Genomic DNA, 26442 nt, shown 5'->3' on the forward strand with positions numbered 1-26442 from the left:
GACAACAAAGACTCGTGGTCAAAAACGAGTAAAGAGATGTTCTGGTAAAAAGGGTAAAGGACTCTACCTGAGACAACAGCGCAGGACACAGGGAAATGGAGCACGTCGCTGTTAATGTGGCAGCAAGAGAAGACAGTAGTTGCCCTACCTGATCGAGCCCTCACCGATGCTGATCACTACAAGTATGCATGTCGACTGAAGCTAAAGCACTTTCGAGGAGTGTTTATGCGGGATGCTCTACCATTGAATGGGCCCTGGAGGAGAGAATGCGGCATTATCAACCTGGACACCAGCACTGTAGCTGGCACATATTGGGTGTGCTATGTGAAGAAGGATGATGTGTCTCACTACTTTGAAGGATTTGGCAACCTGAGACCACCACAGGAGTTTATCAACTATATGCACAAAGGACTGGAGCCAGCATCGAGGATTGAGTACAACTATGATCAGAAGCAGGAAGATCTTTACTCACACATCTGTGGGCATTTGTGTTTACAATTTTTGATTGATGAAAATAAATAAATGATTCACTATCTCTCTTGTATATTATTTCCATCCCTATACTTACTATAAATACCAAGTGTAGGCTGATTGCTACTCATTGTGCAACTGTATGTTGAGCAGGCAACAACATTATGTTATGTTTTGGAGGTAGGACATCAATACTAAAGAGCGACTTTTATCTACCACTTGATGTGAGCAGCGGTGAATGGGAGATTGGTCTGATTAGCTTTACAAGTTGCAACTCAATACCTAATATTGAGGAAGGTTTCAATAGTGTACTACATTTTTAAGCAAGTAATAGAATTTCTAAGAAGGGTGTTACTAGTGCAGAGATAACACATGATGAGCTTCGGAGTATGGCTAAAGCAAGATTTGAAGAGTATTGGAGCAAGGTGCTTAAACATCGGAAGCATAAACCTGGCGAGTATGTTGATGATGATAAGGATGGTACAGTATTGCCTAAAAGGACTAAAAAGAGAATACCAGCTACTACTGTTGACAAGGAGGATTTGGTTCTGCATCAGGTATCATTACCAACAGGTAGCTTTGAATTTTCTACAATTACTGACTTGCTTGCACAAAGGCTGTCGGAAAATGATGTTGATTTCCAGGTGACTGTAGATCCATTAACCTTAAAGTGTATAGTTTTGAGCTGTGCCAAGCTGGATTTACGACCACAAGATTCAATAGGGAAACTGTTGGGTTTTACCAATACCCAGTTCATAGAGCCCAACACATCTACTAGAAGTGATAATACTGTACAAATCAGTCGGCCTAATGTGATACGCATCACCTGCAACATTGTGACTGGATCTTACTCTAATGGAATTACAGATCACGTGATCTATGAGTTTTACCCAAACATTGATCCAGGGTATAAAATGGTGGTGACTGTGCAGAATGTAATCTATTTACCTATAGACATCAAGCAGATTGGTAGCATTACACTGCAAGTAGTCGACAAGTACGGTCGTCTTATAAATAATAGAGGTGAGGAAATAAATATTGCTTTACATTTGAGACAACGCAAGTGAAATGGTGTTGTTATTTGAAAAGTGGAATCAAGGATTGGATATGGAGGCTGCAGTCCATCCTCCTCCTTCTTCTCTCCATCATCATCATTCTCCTTCACCTATAAAAGAAGATAAAAGGAAAGAAAGATTCATTCAACATTCAACCTTGACAAGGTTAACATCTAGGAGCATCGAGTATTTGCAAGAATGAGGCTGTCAGATACGAGTAGAATAGGAAGATGGGAGTTTTGGATGTGACACAGAATGGACCGTCATCAGACAACAGTATCATTGGGTTTGAGTACCATTCTCATGCACCCTATACTGTAAGCTACAATGCCAATGACGAGATACGGATTCCAATTCAACAGCAAGATGTTTACACACTGCCATTGGTGAGCTATCTACATTTGGAGTATACTGTGACTGGAGCTGCCAACGCTGCTGTGGCCGGAACTCCATGTGTCTCTGGATTCTTAGCAATGTGTTTTCAGAGATACGCTATGAAATCAATGGTGTGGAGGTGGATGGTATACGCAATCCTGGAGTTACCAGCCTAATGAAGAATGCTGTTACATTTGAACGTGATGAGTGGACCAAGATGGAAGGAGCTGGCTACAAGTTTAGTTCAACCACTGGATTCACCGATTTTGCTGCCAATGGAGCCGACACTACAATCATGGATGTGCCTTTGAGATACCTGCTGGGCTTTGCCGAAGACTATAGACAGATTTTACTCAATGTGAAACAAGAGCTGGTGTTGAGGGTCAGCCCCAACTTTCACGACTGTGTGAATGTTGCTGCTGCCAATGTAGCAATCACAAAGCTTTTATGGAGAATGCCTTATGTGGAAGTGGCAGATGATGTGAAACTGCGTCTGCTACAGATTGTACAGAACGACACACCCATCAGTATATCATTTCGACATTGGGAGTTGTATACCTATCCAACATTACCGCAGACAAGAAAGCATACATGGACTGTCAAGTCGACATCACAGCTTGAAAAGCCACGATACATTGTGGTTGGGCTACAGACTGCAAGACGAGGTGTGGCAGCAGCCAACAGTTCTCGCTTTGACAAGTGTAATATGAAGGATGTTCGAGTGTTTTTAAACAACAGATACTACCCATATGAGAGCATTGATGGTGATGATAATCGCATCTACAACATGTATGCAGCTTTCAATGGAGTCTACAACCATGGTAATGCTCGTGCAAGCAACCCTCTGTTTGAAAAGAATGCCATTGGTGATGGAAAAATAATGCTGTTTGCTTTTGATTGCTCCCGCCAAAATGAGTCACTCAAAACTGGAAGTATCGATGTGAGGATTGAGTTTGAAGCATCTGAAAACATTCCAGGTAATACAACTGCCTACTGTATGATGATTCATGAGATGACTAAAGAGTATCGGCCAATGTCAGGCCTTGTACTGTCGGTATAAAAAATATATATAGTCAGTGCACAGTGATAAATTGCTCAGTTGAGCTCGAGACAATGAATGAGCCAGTCATGACAGGATACAGAGGACTCTTTATGGAGGAGGGGGAGCTGTCTTCGCATGAGGAGGAGGAGGAGGACGTGGTGGGTTGTGTTATTGGTGGGCGACCGCTGATGAAAGATGCCTCTACAAGTACAACTGGACTCAATGATGACGACTCCTACATTACAGTAGAAAGTGGTGTAGATGACTGGCCATCGAGTAGAGCGGAAAACATTTCTGGGCCACTACCACTATACCTGATGAACTTTCAAGGTTTTGAAGGTTTGGACAACAAGTTTATTGTGAAGGAGATGGCTATCCTGGAGCAAGATGATGAGCATCATGTGACTACTCATCACTACTTTTTCAAGCCTCCCTACTCCGAGTCTCTGCTCAAGACTAGCAGGCAAATCATCGCCAACAACTGTATACATCAAGCTAAACATGGACTCAGGTGGTCAGACTGTGGGACAGAACATCTTCCCTATTCGGCTTTGATGGAAATTGTGCGTGGAACAGTTGGAAGGTGGTTGGATCAGAACCAGCAGCGTCCAATTAAAATCTTTGTCCATGGATATAAGCAGATTACTCAACTGGATACAATTCTACAACTGAACAATGTGGAGTACCTGGACCTATCATCGCCATATTTCTTTCCTGCTATGCCTGATTTGGAGTTGCTGATCAAGAAGATTGATGGCATATACTGCCCAGAACATCATCTACTCAACGTTATCGACATGGTGCGGAACAAGCTATCATCTTCAACGTTTGGAGATTGGTCAACCAACAACGTCAGCAACATTGATGGATTGTCAAATACACAACTATTTTGCTCATTGAAAATTGTTATTGCTCTACATGGATGGATTAACAAAACTTTGTTAGAAGATAGAACCTTTTGTCACAATTTTTTCAATGCTGTTAATACTCATTTGCATTATCAATAAAAAGAAATATTGTAATCAACTCTATGCTCTATCATTTATCCTCCTCCCCACTCCTCTTTGAGTAAAGTGCACACTATGTGTTCACATGGAGCTATTGTATTACGTCATACAGACCTTTTGAAACAGGAAATGGGTTAGCCCACCACTCAGCAAGCAGAGTATAAAAGATGATGCTGACAACAAAATGCACTCAGTCTTACAATGTTGTCAGACAGTGAACATGAATGTTATCTGTTTAATGCAGTGAGTGAGCTTGAAGCTGAACTGAATTATCATGGTATAATGACATTGAGTGACTTTTTCAAGGAGAGTGGTCATTTAGAGTTTTGTGCAGATCGTGAATCTCATAGTTGTGCATGCATACGACTCAGACAGAAGCAGCAGGCTGTTGTTGATACAGTCAAGGATAGAAACGTTTTCTTTGTATGTGATGATCTTCACAACCCATTGAGAAATACTTATGTGACCTCCACTGATGTGAAATGTTTCCTGCTGAAAGTTTTCATGCAAACTATGGAGAGTATCAAGGATAATATCAACAAGAGGGCAATGCATCATTGCCCACCAGGACTTGCAATGAAATTCACTGTCATGTTTGATGACACTTGCATACTGCTAAAATCTTTCTTCAAGTTGGATAAGGGTAGAATGGCTGCTATTGTTAATCTTGAGAAGGTACCCAACTGGAGGGATAAGGATGTGAAGATTGTGTTGAGTGTTCTCAATCAGGACCAATACTATAAGTGTGATTCTATATGCGGACAACAATCTAAATGTCTACTGGGACTGGGTCAAAAGGAGATCAAATTTGTAGGATTTACAAAAATTGAGAGCACAGGACATGTGAAATGATTCAGGCTGGAGGATGGAACATCTGGTGATTCAGCTTTTGAGATTAGCATCTACAAGGCTGTACGCATACCTATGCCACTGCCATCTACTGGGGGATATGATGAAGTTGATGGACCATGCATTGTTCGTGAAAGGAATAAGCCATCAGTTGAGCGTTATGTCACCAACAATGATTATAGCCGAGGAGAAAGACTTCTTCAGCTGTATATTCTGTTCAATACTGAAGATAATTATATGTTTGCCAATAAATACTATGTGTAATGAGCCATTTGTTATTATTGATTATCCTACTTCCTCATATAGGTAAGAAATTAGGTTGCTATGCTTTCAATGAAGATATCTATTGACATGTTGCAACAGGTTGACCAAGATGCAAAATATCAAAAGATATCCATTAAGGTGTAATGGTATACAACCCTGTATACTTACCTTAACAATTGGAACCCTACATCAATCTATACCCCTGAAGATTTGAACTTGGGACCTACAGCATGGAAAGCGACGCCGCTAACCACTACACCATAATGGATATCTATTAACTAGCTTCAACTATATGCTATCTCAGTCTTGACCTAGAGGAAACATCTATATTGATGTGCAAGATTCTGAGCTACTATTATTATTATCTATGGGATGAGGTGTTGAACATTGAATTAATGAAACTCTCAATCAATGGTTAACACACAAAATGAGGTTTATTCCATACATGAGAGTTAGTTTTAGTCAGTGGATCAGCCAATGAGGGTTTATTTCTTTATTATCATATTACAAATGGTAATACATTCTATATTAACTGATTGGTGTGATGAGGGCTACTGCCAAATTGAAACCGTCTTGGCCTCAGCTGGTGGGATGATTTGCGGCAGTGGTGGGGCGACTGGTGGCGATGGTGGGGCGACTGGTGGCGATAGTGGGGCGACTGGTGGCGATAGTGGGGCGACTGGTGGCGATAGTGGGGCGACTGGCGGCGATAGTGGGGCGACTGGCGGCGATAGTGGGGCGACTGGTGGCGATAGTGGGGCGACTGGTGGCGATAGTGGGGCGACTGGTGGCGATGGTGGGGCGACTGGTGGCGATGGTGGGGCGACTGGTGGCGATGGTGGGGCGACTGGTGGCGGTTGGATGACTGATGGTGGTTGGATGACAGGTGTTGTGGATTGAGGTCTACTTCTGATGAGCAATCCATCGATGATAAGCAAACTCCATCCACTGGAATTTCCTTCGAATTTCGACTCCTCATCCAGTAGGGTCATGCATGCTTGGTTGATGATGTCTGGAAGATTGATGATACTGAAGATGGTGTAGTTTGGAGTTTGCTCATCTGGAACAATGCAAAACAATATTGTATAAGTATGGTATGCAGTATTCAACTCTATATATATATACCTTCATCACTATCAACAGATGTTGGGGATGAAGGTGGTGAATCAGTATCAATATCTAGGATCATGGGTCGGATGTGTGGGTGTGTCAGGGATGGAGGTTCATAGGTGTTTATATCGAATGTTCTAGGGGATGATGGTCCGGAGCTGTATGGGGGTGGGGGAATGTGAATGGAGGTCTAGGATCTACTTTGTGATTATACGTTTTTCAGGTTAGGATGAATTACAACCACCAACTCAAAGAACCTAATTCACAGGAGTTAACTGAGTATTAAAACAGTAGCATTCTAGCGTGATTTTATTTGTTTTCTTCAAGATAAAAACTCACTTATTTGAAATGTAAAGAAATTAGTCACGTTTGAATTTGTATTCAATATATGACAAAATTCATCTAGTTCCGTGATAATCTTTCCATCTAAGGAGGAAATTCCTTTTCCTTTCATATTAACCTTAAAATGCAAAATTCCAAAAGAAACCTTGTGTATACATCGAAGCGTAGTTAACAAAGATACCTGCCAAATATCATCGAATTCTATCAACGCGTTTGACCGTAAATGCGTTACATACCATAAAGACGAAAGAAAATCCGTGTTAAAGCTGAGACGGGCTGGATATAGAACCTATGCTGATAGAAAACTCATTTATGCTGGTTTTCAGTTGGTGCAAATGAGAGAGAGTTTGATTGATTGGTTCAAATAACTCGACTTTGGTTACTCAAGCCAAAGAAAAACAAATGTACTCCAATTCCATTTCTAATAGAAAATATGAACTATTCTTATCCTCTTATCCTGATGCTTCTGATTTATCCCAGTTAATCTCTGGGTACTGAAGAGAATCTTTGTTTTTGAAAAGAAGCTGCTGGTGAATCATTCGCCTACTTATGACTTAAACAATTTCATTGGCAACCGAAGCTGGTAATTCTTTTTTCGCTGCGGTTACGATCTTCTACCATAATCAACATGTATCCTGATTCTCAACTATTGAAACTTAATTAATATCGATAGGCAATAAACGATTTGAACAAGGAAAAGAGAGCTTCTAAAATTATAATCACTTGATTTCAATAGGTTTGATTTCCACGGAGCTGAAATCAGTACAATTCGATTACAAAGGAATGCATTCTTTATGAATTTCGAACTAATGAAAACATTCCATTGTCAATGAAGTGATAGGAATGTAAAAAAAGAGAGAGAGAGAGAGTGAAGAGAGATTTTACCTGGTGAAGGATCCCACTTGATAAGGGTGCTCAAGCCATTCTCGTTCACGTTCTGCTTAATCACGTTCGCATATTCCACTGGTTTTATTTTCTCGTCTAAAAACAAACGAAAAGCACCTATTGAATGCAACTTCAATTTTAGAAAAGTTTGTATCAACACTCAACAGCAAACAAAAATATATTCTCCAGAGATTCATATTCCGCTGGTATTCAACTCAGAGGATTTGTTGGCATGTAAAATATATTACGGAGTTTTTAATCGTCTCTCTGCGAAATAATCAGTTCTTGAAATCGCACAACAAGAATATCAATTATTTTATGCGCTATTCAGCATATTGCACTATATTGTTACACAAAACATTTGCCACTACTACTGAACAGTTGATGATATGGGACGTTTATGTGCGAAGGCTTCAAAGGGTCATAAATCATGGAGTTAATGAGGCAGACACAGGATCTTTTATACTTCGAGAGGAGGTAATCAGAGTTGTCCTCAATAAAGGTCGGTAAGCTCCAGGGCCTGACGAAATGCTGAGGACCCTGAGTGACAGAGATATCGATAATCTAGTCTTGTTATTCAATAAAATCTACCAGATCGGGAAGATTCCAGACGACTGGCTCAAGTCAACCTTCATTCCAATCCCAAAGAAGCCAAATGCCAGGCGATGTGAGGAATATCGAACAATCGGTTTGATGAGTCATATACTCAAGCTCTTCCTGAAATAGTGAAGAAGTAATGACTGACACTCAATTTGGTTTCAGAGGGGGATTAAGCACAAGGGATGCCTTGTTTGTAATGCAAGTCCTAGTACAGAGATGCCAAGATATGAACAAGGATGTTTATTTACGCTTCATAGATTATGAGAAGACATTTGACAGAGTACAGCCACCACCTACGTAAACAAAGCCATAGTGCATTCGCCAGAATGCACTCCAAAAATGCTGGAGATCTAAAAGCAAATGGGGTTGGACAATTGAGATGTCAGAATTATTATTGCCAATCTTTACTGGAGCCAGACAGCAAATAACCGATGGTATAAGGAGTTGTCAAAAGAGGTAGAGGCTGTGTGTTGTCACCAGCATTATTCAATTCATACTCAGAAGCTGGTAGTGAAGACGATTTCCAAGTGCTGTTGAACCATGTGAATACAGTCAGAAATAAGTATGGATTGTGTATGAATGTACGCAAAACAAAGTTCATGGTTGATAGCAGAGAACGTGTTGAGGCAACAGTGAGAATTACTGGTAAGTTGGTGGAGCGAGTACGAAGCTCTAAATATCTAGGATGTTGTGTCAATGAGAAATGTAATTTTGACCAGGAAGTAAGGAGTAGGATTGAACAGGCAAGGGCAGCATTTTCCAGAATGAGAGGGGTAGTATGCAATCAGAACCTTGCTCTAAAAACTAGCATCTGTTTGTTGAAGTGCTACATCATTTCAGTATTGTTGTATGGGCACAACGACATTAACGAAGGCAATGGAGGAAAAACTGCAGGCAATTCAACTGTGGTTGTAAGTAGATACAAAAGGAGGAGTCTGGCACACAAGTGTGCCAGACTCCTCCTTCTCCTCAAGGTCATCCAGGTCAATCACCCTAACCTCAAGGTCATTCAGGTCAACCACCCCTAACCTCAAAGTCATCCAGGTCAACCACCCTAACCTCAAGGTCATTCAGGTCAACCAAACCTAACCTCAAGGTCATCCAGGTCAACCACCCCTAACCTCAAGGTCATCCAGGTCAACCACCCCTAACCTTAAGGTCATCCAGTTCAACCAACCCTAACCTCAAGGTCATCCAGGTCAACCACACCTAACCTCAAGGTAATCTAGGTCAACCAAACCTAACCTCAAGGTCATCTAGGTCAACCAAACCTAACCTCAGGTCATCCAGGTCAACCACCCTAACCTCAAGGTCATCCAGGTCAACCACCCCTAACCTTAAGGTCATCCAGTTCAACCAACCCTAACCTCAAGGTCATCCAGGTCAACCACACCTAACCTCAAGGTCATCTAGGTCAACCAACCTAACCTCAAGGTCATCCAGGTCAACCACCTTAACCTCAAGGTCATCTAGGTCAACCAAACCTAACCTCAAGGTCATCTAGGTCAACCAAACCTAACCTCAAGGTCATCTAGGTCAACCACACCTAACCCCAAGGCAATCCAGGTCAACCACACCTAACCTCAAAAAAAAAATTAAAAAAAAGAAAAAAAAATTAAAAAAAAAAAAAGTTAACCAAACCTAACCTCAAGGTCATCTAGTTCAACCAAACCTAACCTCAAGGTCATCTAGGTCAACCACACCTAACCCCAAGGCCATCCAGGTCAACCACACCTAACCTCAAAAAAAAATTAAAAAAAAGAAAAAAAAATTAAAAAAAAAAAAGTTAACCAACCTAACCTCAAGGTCATCTAGTTCAACCAACCTAACCTCAAGGTCATCTAGGTCAACCACACCTAACCCCAAGGCAATCCAGGTCAACCACACCTAACCTCAAAAAAAAATTAAAAAAAAGAAAAAAAAAATTAAAAAAAAAAAAGTTAACCAAACCTAACCTCAAGGTCATCTAGGTCAACCAAACCTAACCTCAAGGTCATCTAGGTCAACCACACCTAACCCCAAGGCCATCCAGGTCAACCACACCTAACCTCAAAAAAAAAAAAATTAAAAACACATAAAATCGGGAATAAATGGGAAAAAAAGGGAAAAAAATTCCCTCCGGATCCTGAACTGGGGTATAAAAGGAGTTGTTCTGCAAGGAGTGGGACATTGTGTCTTGTGCAGTCGTGCCGTCAGTACGTGTGTGTACCACCAGTACATGTGTGTGTGATTTCGGTGTATTGGTTTTGGATTACTTTCATCTTTATCAACATCAAGAGTAAGTACCAGTGCATTTTATAGTTCTATATATATATTTATATTATATTCATGATTTAACAATTAAGTCCAAAAGAGTAGAATTTTGAAGTAGTTTGAGACTGACAATTAAATTCTAAAATGACTTAAATTCGAAAATGACAAGTTTAATTATGAATTAGGTTCCAATACATAGAGTAAATGACATAGTCAAAAATGACTAGTGTAATTATGAATTAGGTTCCAATACCTACAAGTTAAGAGTTTAATTATGAATTATGTTCTTTGAGTTGGTGGTTGTAATTCAACCTAACCTAAAAAACGTATAATCACAAAGTAGATCCTAGACCCCCATTCACATTCCCCCACCCCCCATACAGCTCCGGACCATCATCCTCTAGAACATAAACACCTACGAACCTCCATCCTCAACCCACAATCCTAGATATTGATACCAATTCACCACCTTCATCCTCACATCTGTTGAAGGTATATATATATATATATATATATATATATATATATAGAGTTGAATACTGCATACCATACTAATACAATATTGTTTTGCATTGTTCCAGATGAGCAAACTCTAAACTACACCATCTTCAGTATCATCAATCTTCCAGACATCATCAACCAAGCGTGCATGACCCTACTGGATGAGGAATCGAAATTCGAAGGAAATTCCAGCGGATGGAGTTTGCTTATCATCAATGGATTGCTCATCAGAAGTAGACCTCAATCCATAACACCAGTCATCCAACCACAACCAGTCATCCAACCGCCACCAGTCGCCCCACCATCGCCACCAGTTGTCCCACTATCGCCGCCAGTTGTCCCACTATCGCCACCAGTCGCCCCACTATCGCCGCCAGTCGCCCCACTATCGCCACCAGTCGCCCCACTATCGTCACCAGTCGCCCCACTATCGCCGCCAGTCAGCCCACCACCGCCACCAATCATCCCACCAGCTGAGGCCAAGACGGTTTCAATTTGGCAGTAGCCCTCATCACACCAATCAGTTAATATCAAATGTATTACCATTTGTAATATGATAATAAAGAAATAAACCCTCATTGGCTGATCCACTGTCTAAAACTAACTCTCATGTATGAAATAAACCTCATTTTATGTGTTAACCATTGATTGAGAGTTTCATTAATTCAATGTTCAACACCTCATCCCATAGATAATAATAATAGTAGCTCAGAATCTTACACATCAATATAGATGTTTCCTCTAGGTCAAGACTGAAATAGCATATAGTTGAAGCTAGTTAATAGATATCCATTATGGTGTATTGGTTAGCGGCATCGCTTTCCATGCTGTAGGTCCTGGGTTCAAACCTTCAGGGGTATAGATTGATGTAGGGTCCCAATTGAAAAGGTAAGTATACAGGGTTGTATACCATTACACCATAATGGATATCTTTTGATATTTTGCATCTTGGTCAACCTATTGCAACATGTCAATAGATATCTTCATTGAAAGCATAACAACCTAATTTCTTATCTATATGAGGAAGTAGGATAATCAATAATAACAAATGGCTCATTACACATAGTATTTATTGACAAACATATAATTAATCTTCAGTATTGAACAGAATATACAGCTGAAGAAGTCTTTCTCCTCGGCTATAATCATTGTTGGTGACATAATGCTCAACTGATGGCTTATTCCTTTCACGAACAATGCATGGTCCATCAACTTCATCATATCCCCTAGTAGATGGCAGTGGCATAGGTGTGCGTACAGCCTTGTAGATGCTAATCTCAAAAGCTGAATCACCAGATGTTCCATCCTCCAGCCTGAATTGTTTCACATGTCCTGTGCTCTCAATTTTTGTAAATCCTGCAAATTTGATCTCCTTTTGACCCAGTCCCAGTAGACATTTAGATTGTTGTCCGCATATAAAATCATACTTGTAGTATTGGTCCTGATTGAGAACACTCAACACAATCTTCACATCCTTATCCCTCCAGTTGGGTATCTTCTCAAGATTAACAATAGCAGCCATTCTACCCTTATCCAACTTGAAGAAAGATTTTAGCAGTATGCGAGTATCATCAAACATGACAGTGAATTTCATTGCAAGTCCTGGTGGGCAATGACACATTGCCCTCTTGTTGATATTATCCTTGATACTCTTCATATAGGTAAGAAATCACCTTGCTATGCTTTCAACAAAGGCTGTTTCAACGACCCCCACTCCACCTCCCCAGTCACATGACCAATTGCCACCAGTCTTTATCAGCATCCACTTCCTGTTCCAACAAGTATGTATGACGTCATCCCTCAACTATCTTACTATAAATACCGCAGCATTGATCTGCATTCGTTCAGTTTGTTAATGTCAACGGTGCAGTAAACATGGATACTTCTAAGGTGTTTAATGTGCCTACGCTCTGTGGTAATAAAATCAAGCCTACCAATGAGCGGTTTGGTTTGTGGCTGCTAACAGAGAACCTGTGCAATGACAACCTTGTGACAGACATTGGAAATATTGATTACACTGCTGGAGAAGAACTGTTGGTGCAGGATGACTCAAATCTTGTGCCTATTACAGAACCTTTCTGTGACAATATAATGCTTGTGAAAATCTGTGCTTTGGACGATTGTGAGGAGATGGATAAGAGACGTTTTGTTCTAAAAAAGGATATATGTGGTGCATTCAACTTATATTTGAGAGGAAAATTCTCTAATATGGTGTCAGCTAAACATGGAGTCAAAGCAAAGCTGCCTTACCTATTGGACAGTGGAAGTGATATGTCTCAAAAGATTCTACAAGTGCTTGGCAAAGATAATTACAATGAGGTGAAACAAAAATACCAGGAACCAGTGGGTATACCCTACAAAGTGGAGCTCGCAGACGTACCAATTGCTACATTGATGGAAGAGCTACCGAGACTATTGGAGCAGCTGTGGAAGGAGCACTTCTATCTACTAGACTTGGACATAACACAGGACTTCGCTGGAATATTCAACAAGAATGGAATGAGCGACTTTCTAACTACAAATCATTGTTTCTTCTTTCAAGGAGAATATAAAGAAGACTATAATGTGATAGTAGATAACTTGTCATTTACGAATTTAAGTCATTTTAGAATTTAATTGTCAATCTCAAACTACTTCAAAATTCTACTCTTTTGGACTTAATTGTTAAATCATGAATATAATATAAATATATATATAGAACTATAAAATGCACTGGTACTTACTCTTGATGTTGATAAAGATGAAAGTAATCCAAAACCAATACACCGAAATCACACACACACACATACTGGTGGTACACACACGTACTGACAGCACGACTGCACAAGACACAATGTCCCACTACTTGCAGAACAACTCCTTTCATACCCCAGTTCAGGATCCGGAGGGAATTTTTTTCCCTTTTTTCCCTTTTTTCCCATTTATTCCTGATATTATGTGTTTTTTTTTTAATTTTTTTTAAAATTTTATTTTTTTAGTTTTTTTTTAATTTCTTTTTTTTTAATTCTTTTTTCTTTTTAATTTTTTTTTTAATTTTTTTTTTATTTTTTTTTTGAGGTTAGGTGTGGTTGACCTGGATGGCCTTGGGGTTAGGTGTGGTTGACCTAGATGACCTTGAGGTTAGGTTTGGTTGACCTAGATGACCTTGAGGTTAGGTTTGGTTGTCCTTTTTTTTTTTAATTTTTTTTAATTTTTTTTTTTTTTAAATTTTTTTTTTAATTTTTTTTTTATTTTTTTATTTTTTTTTTGAGGTTAGGTGTGGTTTACCTGGATGGCCTTGGGGTTAGGTGTGGTTGACCTAGATGACCTTGAGATTAGGTTTGGTTGACCTAGATGAACTTGAGGTTAGGTTTGGTTGACCTAGATGACCTTGAGGTTAGGTTTGGTTGACCTAGATGACCTTGAGGTTAGGTGTGGTTGACCTGGATGACCTTGAGGTTAGGGGTGGTTGACCTGGATGTCCTTGAGGTTAGGGGTGGTTGACCTGGATGACCTTGAGGTTAGGGGTGGTTGACCTGGATGACCTTGAGGTTAGGTTTGGTTGACCTAGATGACCTTGAGGTTAGGGTGGTTGACCTGGATGACCTTGAGGTTAGGGTGGTTGACCTGGATGACCTTGAGGAGAAGGAGGAGTCTGGCATCTATCTACTGTTGTATCTGCGCATTCTTCGTATTTCATGAACAGAAAGAGTGAGGAATTTTGAGGCATTGAAACGAATTGGGACGGCAGTAGAGGTTGTTCACTGTATTAAGGGCCAGAAGTTTCAGTATTTTGGACATGTGATGCGTAATGAAAATATAAATTCCTGCAGTTGATCATAGAGGGCAAGATTGAAGGAAGACGCCGGCCTGGAAGAAGGAAAAGACCCGAGAGAGTGGTTCAACATCCCTGTTCCGAGCTGCAGTCGGTAGAATCCAGATTGCATTGATGATTGCCAATCTCCATCGTGGAGCTGGCATTTTAGAGAAGAGGTCTTGTTGAATTCAATTTTTGTATAATTGTAGTTCAGGTGACAGGAGGTCGATGATCATTTGCTAAGTTGAAGTCCCGAGTTCGTGTTCGCAGCTACTGCCCCTGACACTTTTACACTTTACCATGTACAGCGAAAATATTCTTGGTGGAAATAGCAATCATTGGGGTGTTGTTCCAATATTCACATTACCAGCTTTATCAAATTTGTTCATCATATTTCGATATTGCGACCATTAAATTTTTTCCATTGGCGACAACCTGTACCCTCGTAGAAATATACCATTTCCATCAAGTTGTCACCCCGACTACTTGTCTCCTGTACCTGTTCACGAACACCTGACACCTTGCATGCTTGCATCAAGGTGTCACCCAGACAACTTGTCACCTACAGGGCACCCAGTTGGCACAACTTACACCCCGCAGCGTGGGGAGGAGAGGTCAAGCAATTTTACTACTGGTTATGATGTAGAAATGAATTCTAAGCACTTTTTGTTCAGTAACATTTTCCGTCAAACATACGGTTTGGGAGATATTTGCCGTTTTTTGCTAATTGTGCGACAATTTCTTTCGAGTTGGTTGAAAACTGAAAAAAGTAGAATAATAAGTCCTTTTGATGACTGAATCAGATGTAGAACACAATTCTTAACAAATTTTGTTCAGTTATATTTTCCCATCAGACACATCGCCCAATGCTAGGACATTTAAATTTTCATCCATCAATGATTATGATAGATGCTATCAGTCTGGTTATCAACTGAGGTATTACATGAAGTCTGGTAATTAATATCAGGATGAAAAATTATTAATACACACTTGTGCTCAGACAGCAATGATACCATAAGAAGGCCAATAAGAATCTTCAAGTAGTGTCTATGTCTTCTTCACTCACATATACTGTTCAAACAGATTTTATAAGTATGTTCATTGAAAATTATCATTTCTTGTGGTGTGAAGTCGAGGTGAAAGGTTGTCGAATCCGTAGACGACAAACTGTACCCTCGTAAAAATATACCATTGCCGTCAAGTAATCACCCCTACAACTTGTCACCTACTGGACCGAATGTGCCAACTTGTCATGACCGTAAACGACTACCTGATACCTCGCACCCTCGTGTCCGAGTGTCTCCCCGACAATTTGTCACCTTCTTAGAAAGGAGACAGGTTGACGGGGATGGCTCACGTCAACCTGTCACCTCAGAACCGGTTTTAAATGGGAACAGGTTGACGGGGTGTCAAGTTCTCGGGGTGACACCTAGTCGCGTTCCCTAAGCGAGTATGAGTATACCTATTTTATCAGGGGATTGGTCTTTATTTGAGAATAATCTTTTGTTGAACGTATTTTTGTAGAGGATTCAAGAGGATTAATATAATAATGTTTATATCAGGATGGAATATTGATAATAATATTGTCAAGTATTTTCTTTGTGATATATTAATTGATTAGATATATTTATTTGGAACATTGTAGATGAGACTCAGACCTCAGTAATCATGAAGTTAATTTTAGAGTGTCAATTTCAATTGTGAGAAAATCAATTGTTGGATATCAATTTACATTAGTAGATTTAAAAGGGCGACACTTGTGTGCCAGAGTCACTCTTTACCTCAAGGTCATCCAGGTCAACCACCCCCAACCTCAAGGTCATCCAGGTCAACCACCCCCAACCTCAAGGTCATCCAGGTCAACCACCCCAACCTCAAGGTCATCCAGGTCAACCACACCCACCTCAAGGTCATCCAGGTCAACCACCTTAACCTCAAGGTCATCCAGGTCAACCACCTTAACCTCAAGGACATCCAGGTCAACCACCTTAACCTCAAGGTCATCCAGGTCAACCACCTTAACCTCAGGGTCATCCAGGTCAACCACACCCACCTCAAGGTCATCCAGGTCAACCACACCCACCTCAAGGTCATCTAGATCAACCACACCCACCTCAAGGTCATCCAGGTCAACCACACCCACCTCAAGGTCATCCAGAATAACCACCTTAACCTCAAGGTCATCCAGGTCAACCACCCTAACCTCAAGGTCTCAAAAGAAAAAAATCAAAAAAAAATTTAAAAAAAAATTTAAAAAAAAAATTAAAAAAAATTAAAAAAAAAATTGAAAAAAAATTAAAAAAAAAATTGAAAAAAAAAGAAAAAAAAATTAAAAAAAATTAAAAAAAAAAAATTAAAAGAAAAAAAAATTAAAAACACATAAAATCGGAAATAAATGGGAAAAAAGGGGAAAAAGGGGAAAAAAATTCCCTCCGGATCCTGAACTGGGGTATAAAAGGAGTTGTTCTGCAAGGAGTGGGACATTGTGTCTTTGGCAGTCGTGCCGTCAGTACGTGTGTGTACAACCAGTACGTGTGTGTGTGTGATTTCGGCATATTGGTTTTGGATTACTTCCATCTTTATCAACATCAAGAGTAAGTACCAGTACATTTTATAGTTCTATATATATTTATATTATATTCATGATTCAACAATTAAGCCCAAAAGAGTAGAATTTTGAAGTAGTTTGAGACTGACAATTAAATTCTAAAATGACTTAAATTCGAAAATGACAAGTTCAATTATGAATTAGGTTCCAATACATAGAGTAAATGACATATTCAAAAATGACTAGTGTAATTATGAATTAGGTTCCAATACATACAAGTTAAGAGTTTAATTGTGAATTAGGTTCTTTGAGTTGGTGGTTGTAATCCATCCTAACCTAAAAAACGTATAATCATAAAGTAGATCCTAGACCTCCATTCACATGGTTGTAATTCATCCTAACCTAAAAACCATATAATCACAAAGTAGATCCTAGACCCCCATTCACATTCCCCCATCCCCACCCCACCCCACCCCACCATACAGCTCTGGACCATCATCCCTAGAACATAAACACCTACGAACCTCCATCCCCGACCCACCCACACACCCGACCCACGATCCTAGATATTGATACTGATTCACTGCCTTCATCCCCCACATCCGTTGATATATATAGAGTTGAATACTGCATACCATACTAATACAATATTGTTTTGCATTGTTCCAGTTCTCATCACTCTGCATTCAACATGCATGCTACCAACATTCAAGTCATGCTCTGCCTCATGCTGGCTCTTGGAGCCTATTCACTGGATCCAAAGTATAGGAGTGAAGACTTTCTAGCATCCAGGGAGCATGGACTGGATACATACAACATTTTCCACATCAGGCAATGTCTGATGTCATCCAGCAAGTTCAACCACGACCTTGCAACAATGTACAATGATGTCAGCAACTGGTACTTGAAAATCGCAGGAGAGCATGAAGCACTTCCACATAAGGCATTCTCCACAAAAGCTTTGTGATTGCTACATTGGTAGCAGCAACATTCACACAGTTGTGAAAGTTGGGGCTGACCCTCAACACCAGCTCTTGTTTCACATTGAGTAAAATCTGTCTATAGTCTTCGGCAAAGCCTAGCAGATATCTCAAAGGCACATCCATGATTGTAGTGTCGGCTCCATTGGCAGCAAAATCGGCGAATCCAGTGGTTGAACTAAACTTGTAGCCAGCTCCTTCCATCTTGGTCCACTCATCACATTCAAATGTAACAGCATTCTTCATTAGGCTGGTAACTCCAGGATTGCATATACCATCCACCTCCACACCATTGATTTCATAGCGTATCTCTGAAAACACATTGCTGAAGAATCCAGAGACACATGGAGTTCCGGCCACAGCAGCGTTGGCAGCTCCAGTCACAGTATACTCCAAATGTAGATAGCTCTCCAATGGCAGTGTGTAAACATCTTGCTGTTGAATTGGAATCCATATCTCGTCATTGTCATTATAGCTTACAGTATAGGGTGCATGAGAATGGTACTCAAACCCAATGATACTGTTGTCCGATGACGGTCCATTCTGTGTCACATCCAAAACTCCCATCTTCCTATTCTACTCGTATCTGACAGCCTCGTTCTTGCAAATACTTGATGCTCCTAGATGTTAACCTTGTCAAGGTTGAATGCTGAATGGATCTTTCTTTCCTTTTATCTTCTTTTATAGGCGAAGGAGGATGATGATGCTGATGGAGAGAAGAAGAAGGAGGAGGATGGACTGCAGCCTCCATATCCAATCCTTGATTCCACTTTTCAAATAACAACACCATTTCACTTGCGTTGTCTCAAATGTAAAGCAATATTTATTTCCTCGCCTCTATTATTTATAAGACGACCGTACTCATCGACTACTTGCAGTGTAATGCTACCAATCTGCTTGATGTCTATAGGTAAATAGATTACATTCTACACAGTCACCACCATTTTATACCCTGGATCAACGTTTGGGTAAAACTCATAGATCACGTGATCTGTAATTCCATTAGAGTAAGATCCAGTCACAATGTTGCAGGTGATGCGTATCACATTAGGCCGACTGATTTGTACAGTATTATCACTTCTAGTAGATGTGTTGGGCTCTATGAACTGGGTATTGGTAAAACCCAACAGTTTCCCTATTGAATCTTGTGGTCGTAAATCCAGCTTGGCACTGCTCAAAACTATACACTTTAAGGTTGATGGATCTACAGTCACCTGGAAATCAACATCATTTTCCGACAGCCTTTGTGCAAGCAAGTCAGTAATTGTAGAAAATTCAAAGCTACCTGTTGGTAATGATACCTGATGCAGAACCAAATCCTCCTTGTCAACAGTAGTAGCTGGCATTCTCCTTTTAGTCCTTTTAGGCAATACTGTACCATCCTTATCATCATCATCAGACTTGCCAGGTTTATGCTTCTGATGTTTAAGCACCTCGCTCCAATACTCTTCAAATCTTGCTTTAGCCATACTCCGTAGCTCATCATGTGTTATCTCTGCACTAGTAACACCCTTCTTAGAAATTCTATTACTTGCATAAAAATGTAGTACATTATTGAAACCTTCCTCAATATTAGGTATTGAGTTGCAACTTGTAAAGCTAATCAGACCAATTTCCCATTCACCACTGCTCACATCAAGTGGTGGATAAAAGTCACTCTTTAGTATTGATGTCCTACCTCCAAAACACAGCATCATGTTGTTGCCTGCTCAACATACAGTTGCACAATGAGTAGCAATCAGCCTACACTCATTATTTATAGGGATGGAAATAATGTACAAGAGAGATAGTGAATCATTATTTATTTATTTTCATCAATCAAAAATTGTAAACACAAATGCCCACAGATGTGTGAGTAAAGATCTTCCTGCTTCTGATCATAGTTGTACTCAATCCTCGATGCTGGCTCCAGTCCTTTGTGCATATAGTTGATAAACTCCTGTGGCGGTCTCAGGTTGCCAAATCCATCAAAGTAGTGAGACTCATCATCCTTCTTCACATAGCACACCCAATGTGTGCCAGCTCCAGTGCTGGTGTCCAGGTTAAATTTTTTTTTTCAATTTTTTTTTTAATTTTTTTTTTTCTTTTAATTTTTTTTTATTCATTTTTTTTAAATTTTTTTTTTAATTTTTTTTCTTTTTTTTTTAATTTTTTTTTTCAATTTTTTTTTTATTATTTTTTTTTTTGAGACCTTGAGGTTAGGGTGGTTGACCTGGATGACCTTGAGGTTAAGGTGGTTAACCTGGATGACCTTGAGGTGGGTGTGGTTGACCTGGATGACCTTGAGGTGGTTGTGGTTGATCTAGATGACCTTGAGGTGGGTGTGGTTGACCTGGATTACCTTGAGGTGGGTGTGGTTGACCTGGATGACCCTGAGGTTAAGGTGGTTGACCTGGATGACCTTGAGGTTAAGGTGGTTGACCTGTGTGACCTTGAGGTTAAGGTGGTTGACCTGGATGACCTTGAGGTTAAGGTGAATGACCTGGATGACCTTGAGGTGGGTGTGGTTGACCTGGATGACCTTGAGGTTGGGGTTGGTTGACCTGGATGACCTTGAGGTTGGGGGTGGTTGACCTGGATGACCTTGAGGTAAAGGGCGACTCTGGCACACTTGTGTGCCAGAGTCGCCCTTTTATATCTACTTACATTACAGAACCAGGTTTAATGAGAACATGACAACACCTGCCACATCTTCAGCTAAACTGATGTGGAAGTTAAGGACAGATGTGGTGTCATGAAACCTGGTTTTGTAATCAATTAATGATAATTCTACATTGTAAAAAACAATCTGGCTAAGTTGCAAAACTAGAAAAGGATAGCGCTATCTGCTTTGTCGAATGACAGACAAGGATAGCAACAATAATGTTGATTAAACACTGCCATTATAACGTGAACCTCGAGTTATTGTAAATTTATGTGTTTTTGGGTTTGTTCCACGTTTACTTTCTCAATCCACTACAAATTTTCAGCACAAAGTGGCCCGCCGCAAAGTAGACCTACGATAATCCACGAAAAGCAACCCACGCCGTGGGATGTTTTGTAAACCATTGCTAGGCTTCTCGAGACATCTGTGTAATGATAATTAATAATACATGCAATGAATAATCCACTTGTCAGCTGATTGATTATGAATAATTCTATAGCAATGGTTTACGAAACATCCCAAGGCGTAGGTTGCTTTTCTTGGATTAGAGCCTGTTCACATGACAGCGATTTACGCTCGGTTATCGCGCGGTTGACCAACCGAGCGGTTGCCAGGTATAGGGAAACACATTGGGCCATATGAATAAAGTTGAGCATTTGCTTATACTTCTAAAATATGGAGCATTTGCTTCACTTTCTATGAATAAACGTGAGCAAAACCTTTTGCTGATGCTCATCAAAAAAATAGTTTGAGCATTTGCTAGATGTTGTAGTAATTATTTATTATAACCGAGCGCAAACCGCTCCTGAATCGCTGTCATGTCTACGAGGCTGGCAAACCGAGCGATTCGCCGATCGAGCGACAACCGAGCGTAAATCACTGTCATGTGAACAAGCTCTTAGCGTGGGCTAACTTTGCGGCGGGCCTTATCCAGCAGACTAATGATCTGTGTTTCGTAAGTTATCATGCACACAAACTGTATGTTTTTCAGGCGCCGACATATAATTCTCAGCTGCCCATCTTAAATTTTGATTCTCATAGAGCAACTACAAGTTCTTGATTTCGAATTAAGTGGAATAGTTCATGAGCATAAAATAGTCCAGCCCGTGGGCTCACTGGTAAGCCTTCATGCAAAACATGAAGTCGTGCATGCATTGAAGAGATACATTCCAATATGCAATTGCGTAAACGTATGAAAGCTTGAGTAGACTTTTCTAGAGAAATTCTTACCAGAAAGAGTTGAAAGATCAGGCGAAGTGACAGGTCGACCTAATTGACCTTCTCCCATCACCGATGTTACCCTCACATTATATGTCTCTACGGGTGAAAGATGTGATATTGTTATAACTCGATCCTTAGTCTAGAACAAATTAAATAATATGAGTAAAAGTTGAACAGAAGAACGTTCCTGAAAGCAAAATGTTTCTACTCTATTGAAGGTAAAACAAGGTTGTCACAATCACTAATAGGGAAAATAATAGAAGGTAAAATACTTGAAAGATGGTTGTTAGAGCACCATCGTTCACAGAAAAAACTTGAAGCTTTCACATCCAATGACGTGATAGAATCAGAAGAAACGAGAACAGCTCCTCACAAATTAATGTCACAATACGCCATTATTGAGACATCATTTTGATAAATGAGTGGCTGTAACAACCTTCAATTCAATAAAAATATGGATCTACCACAACATTACCTTAATAATAAATAAATTCGTATGGCTTTTGTTGGTGGGGAGTTCCCTTTCGGGAATGTTCCACCGCCTGAATATATAATTTAAGCCGTCAATGGGCCTTACGACTGTCATACTTCAGCCGGGACCGACAGTTTAACGTGCCCATCCGATAACACGGGAGTGATCTGATTAAAAAACTTTTGGTAATGAGAGGGGTTCGAACCCGGGATCTCTATGCTGCTACGCAAGCACTCTATCCACTAGACCACGGAAACATTACCTTTATTTACCTTTATTCCCTCTTAGAATTTTGTAATCAAAATTTCATAGAATAAGATAAGTGTTATTGTGTGATTGTCAAAAACGAGTCATTCAATTCAATTTATTCTTTTAATTTAAAGGTATACTATAATGTTATTGACCGCAAGGTCTCAGACCTCAGTGAGGTCTATGTTTTAACTCTGATATTCTTTTGTATGTCTGTATGTAATGCGATTACGACTAAACGTGTTGATGGAATTCGATGAGATTTGGCAGGAATATTCATTTTTCAAATACGCAGTTGAATTACAATTAAAAAACTAAATTATCAATATACATTTAACAAACTAAAAATATTTTTGACCGAGCGAAGTGATGTCTAAGATTCAAGTAGACGGTTTGGAATTTCTCTTAATGTTTAAATGTTTGAATGTTTAAATGTTTAAATGTTTGAATGTTTGAATGTTTAAATGTTTAAATGTTTAAATGAAGGAAACGACAGCAGCCCACTAGGAAGGCCTAGGACATCGAAACTAATCCGGAGCACCATCAAAATTGTGATTTTAGACACGTGAGTTATTCATTGAGAAATTAATCGAGAGGGCCCTCAGTGCTTCGAATCATCATAATCTATAAAAGCTAGCTCATCAAAAGGTTGTTTAAATATTAAAAGTGATATCAAAAGCTTGCGCAAGTATTAAATGTAAAGGGAATAATTTTTAAGAAACGTTTATGAGACTCACTATTAAATATGCACAGAGGGAATATTTTTATTAATATTTGATTTATTAAATTTTCATGCTCATTCATATATCTTTTGTCAGTAACTTATTAATTTTCGCAAAGCTCATGTATCCAATTTCCACCAGAGGCCGAACACAAGCCATGATATATATATTCATATATTATGAGATTTATAATTATATAGTTAATTTTTTTTATATTAATTTGGAAAGAAGATTTAAGAAGTTTTATTCGACAAGCAACAGCAAGTCGATAACTGAGCTGTATAGTTTGAAGGTATATAATTATTTGCTGATCAAAGAAGCACATTTCGTGCTAAAAAACAAAGCTGTGAGCTACCTGTGATATTTTTTGATATATATTTATTCTCATATTATTCTTATATTTGTTGCTCTATATTTTTCATTTATTGCTCGTTGATTTTTTTTTCAAGTAGTTACATGTTTATGTTCATTGAATGGTGTGCTTTTCATTCATTATCCTGTCTCCATGCATGACCAATCTTGTTATATTCTATTTTATTATTATTATTGACCTATTATTAAAATTATCAACCAACTGTATTCTTCACCGAATCAGTTGGATAAATCAGCAATATACAGCAGTGATTGTTAAATCTTTGGAAATAATACGTTCCCGAGATTTATGTAAATTATCCAGTACCAACACATCTGATTTGAAGATGCTCAAAGGTCATAGTATTAAGTTGCAGCAATATAAATTAATAGAATTTATAAGGTATTCTGATAGCCTTTGATTCCGCTCGGTATCAATTTTCATTGCTGACCACTTTGGCGAATGGTGGCGGGTGGCGTTAGTGGCGGTACCGCATTGTCTAGTACGATAATCAGAGCCCTTATATCTGTCTACCTCTACTGCATCTATATTAATTGTGGAGTACACCAAATCAGTCACAAAAACTGTGAACTATTAAAGCGGCTGACGTTTTCAGCCAGCAAAAGCAGAGAACTGCAGAGCTGGTAAGAAATTGGTACTATTGCTCGTTCAGGAATCACAAAAAATATTATATATTTTCAAAATCTTTGCTCTACCGACTGCGGCCAAGCAGGGCACACGTTATAGAAAAAATAACGTTACAACGGATAGAACGCTCCTGTCCGAGGCTTCTTCTTCCTCTCGTTTCGGTTGTGGACGAATAGACCGCTCCCGTCCGAGGCTTCCTTTTCCTCTCGTTTTATTTGTGGACGAATATACCGTTCCTGTTCGAGGTTTCCTTTTCCTCTCGTTTCGGTTGTGGACGAATAGAATGCTCCCATTTGAGGCTTCCTTTTCCTCTCGTTTCAGTTGTGGACGAATAGACCGCTCCCGTTCGAGGTTTCCTTTTCCTCTTGTCTCAGTTGTGATCGAATAGACCACTCCTGTTCGAGGCTTCCTTTTCCTCTCATTTTGGTTGTGGACGAATAGACCGCTCCCGTTCGAGGTTTCCTTTCTACATCAGTGCAAATACACCGTTACAAAAACAGACCTAAATTGGTCCATTTATAATTACTTCTTGTTATTCAGTTCAAGTCAGTGGTATTTACTGGTTAGGGTTGAGTCCCATTCTTGAATAGCATATTGTCATTATCTTAGTCTATCAGTCTGCTGGTTGTGGTTGAAAAGCCGCTCCCAATTACTGCTTTAGTGATTCCCCAGAATAAGATTCCATCTCACAAAATAGCCACATTTCTGTGGCCGGAGTTTGACAATAATGAGCACCTCGACCAAGAACTAGTTTTGTTCCTTTGGTCCTCGAATAAGAGCTGAGTCAACTCCATACACACATACACTGTAACATATTACTCACCAGAATAATTAGTTCGATAGACCCCTGGAGTGTATCCCAACACCCTGAACTATCTGGTACGTGGTTAAAACAGGTTGTCCTGACACAAGCTGTGCTAACCAATCAATCACGAACAATCGAATTACACAAGGGAAATCTAACCCTTACAACTGTTCACAGAACTACTAGTAATCTATTGGTAGGATATATTACGTAAGATATCAATCATATAAGATGAAGCTCTTCATAGCCTATGTGACGTGAGCAGTGCACTTCCCTTTGATCCAAATGTCCTTTGTTCATGAATATAGGATCAAGTTTCTGTACTGTAGACGGTACGCTATTGAGCATTATATCTCACCATCTAGGTTCTAGGTGCTGTAATAAATGGAGCTACAAAGATATTATGTTCTTGCTTGTGTTAAACAAGACGCTGGAGTAGCTGAATAGATCACTTCAGAACTCTGTGGTTTGTGGTTGGTGTAAGTTCAAGAGAAGTACAAGATAAATATTCTATGAATGAAAACACATGAATCTAGGTCAATTATTTGTTTCATTTTCAATGTGTTTGTTGGAGTGGGTAGCGTAATACTCGTATGCTGCTGTGGGTTATGTTTACTGCCATCCTCAAAGGATATCAACAATAAGATTTCAATATTTCACCGAACGTAGAGAGTTCTATGGTTCAACTCGATTTGCTTTTGTCTTTCTGTATGTAATGCGATTACGGCCAAACGCGTTGATAGAATTCGATGAGATTTGGCAGGAATATTCCTTTTTCAACTGCGCGTCGATGTATAAACAAGGTTTTTTTTGAATTTTGCATTTTAAGGATAATATGAAAAGAAAAGGAATCCTCCATACTCTGATATCACCATATTATCTACTTCGAAGATAGGATCAATCAGACTATAGAATTATCCATAATCAATCAGCTGACAAGTGGATTATTCATTGCATACATTACACAGATGTCTGCCCATGTCTATTTCCATAATGTAGGGTTTCAATATTCTTTATGATGCGTGCCCATCAGTATCAATATTCTCACATTTGAAAAAGAAATTAAATAGATCATTGAAAATAAAATGAAAAATTATTAAATGAACGGAATACGTAAGAAATTATAATATTCTTGATTGAAAAAAAATAATTTTAAAATAGTTGAGAAATATTTTTTATCAGACGGAAAGATTATCAGGAAACTGGATAAATCATCATATGGGATACAAATTCAAACGTGAACTGAGTTTA

General features: G+C 39.4%; 1 protein-coding gene across 1 annotated transcript in view; it reads right to left on the reverse strand.

The window, feature by feature from the left end:
• Positions 1–26442, reverse strand: part of LOC111053840 (tyrosine-protein kinase receptor torso) — a 320170-nt gene that overhangs the window by 187322 nt on the left and 106406 nt on the right. Inside the window, exons 4-5 of the mRNA XM_039421048.1 lie at positions 21953–22082; positions 7401–7496 (exon numbers count right to left, since the gene is read on the reverse strand). Coding sequence (XP_039276982.1) covers positions 7401–7496; positions 21953–22082 — 226 coding nt within the window. The remainder of the gene's footprint in view (positions 1–7400; positions 7497–21952; positions 22083–26442) is intronic.

This window comes from Nilaparvata lugens, chromosome 2, assembly GCF_014356525.2.
Source record: "Nilaparvata lugens isolate BPH chromosome 2, ASM1435652v1, whole genome shotgun sequence".
Taxonomy (NCBI): Eukaryota; Metazoa; Arthropoda; class Insecta; order Hemiptera; family Delphacidae; genus Nilaparvata; species Nilaparvata lugens.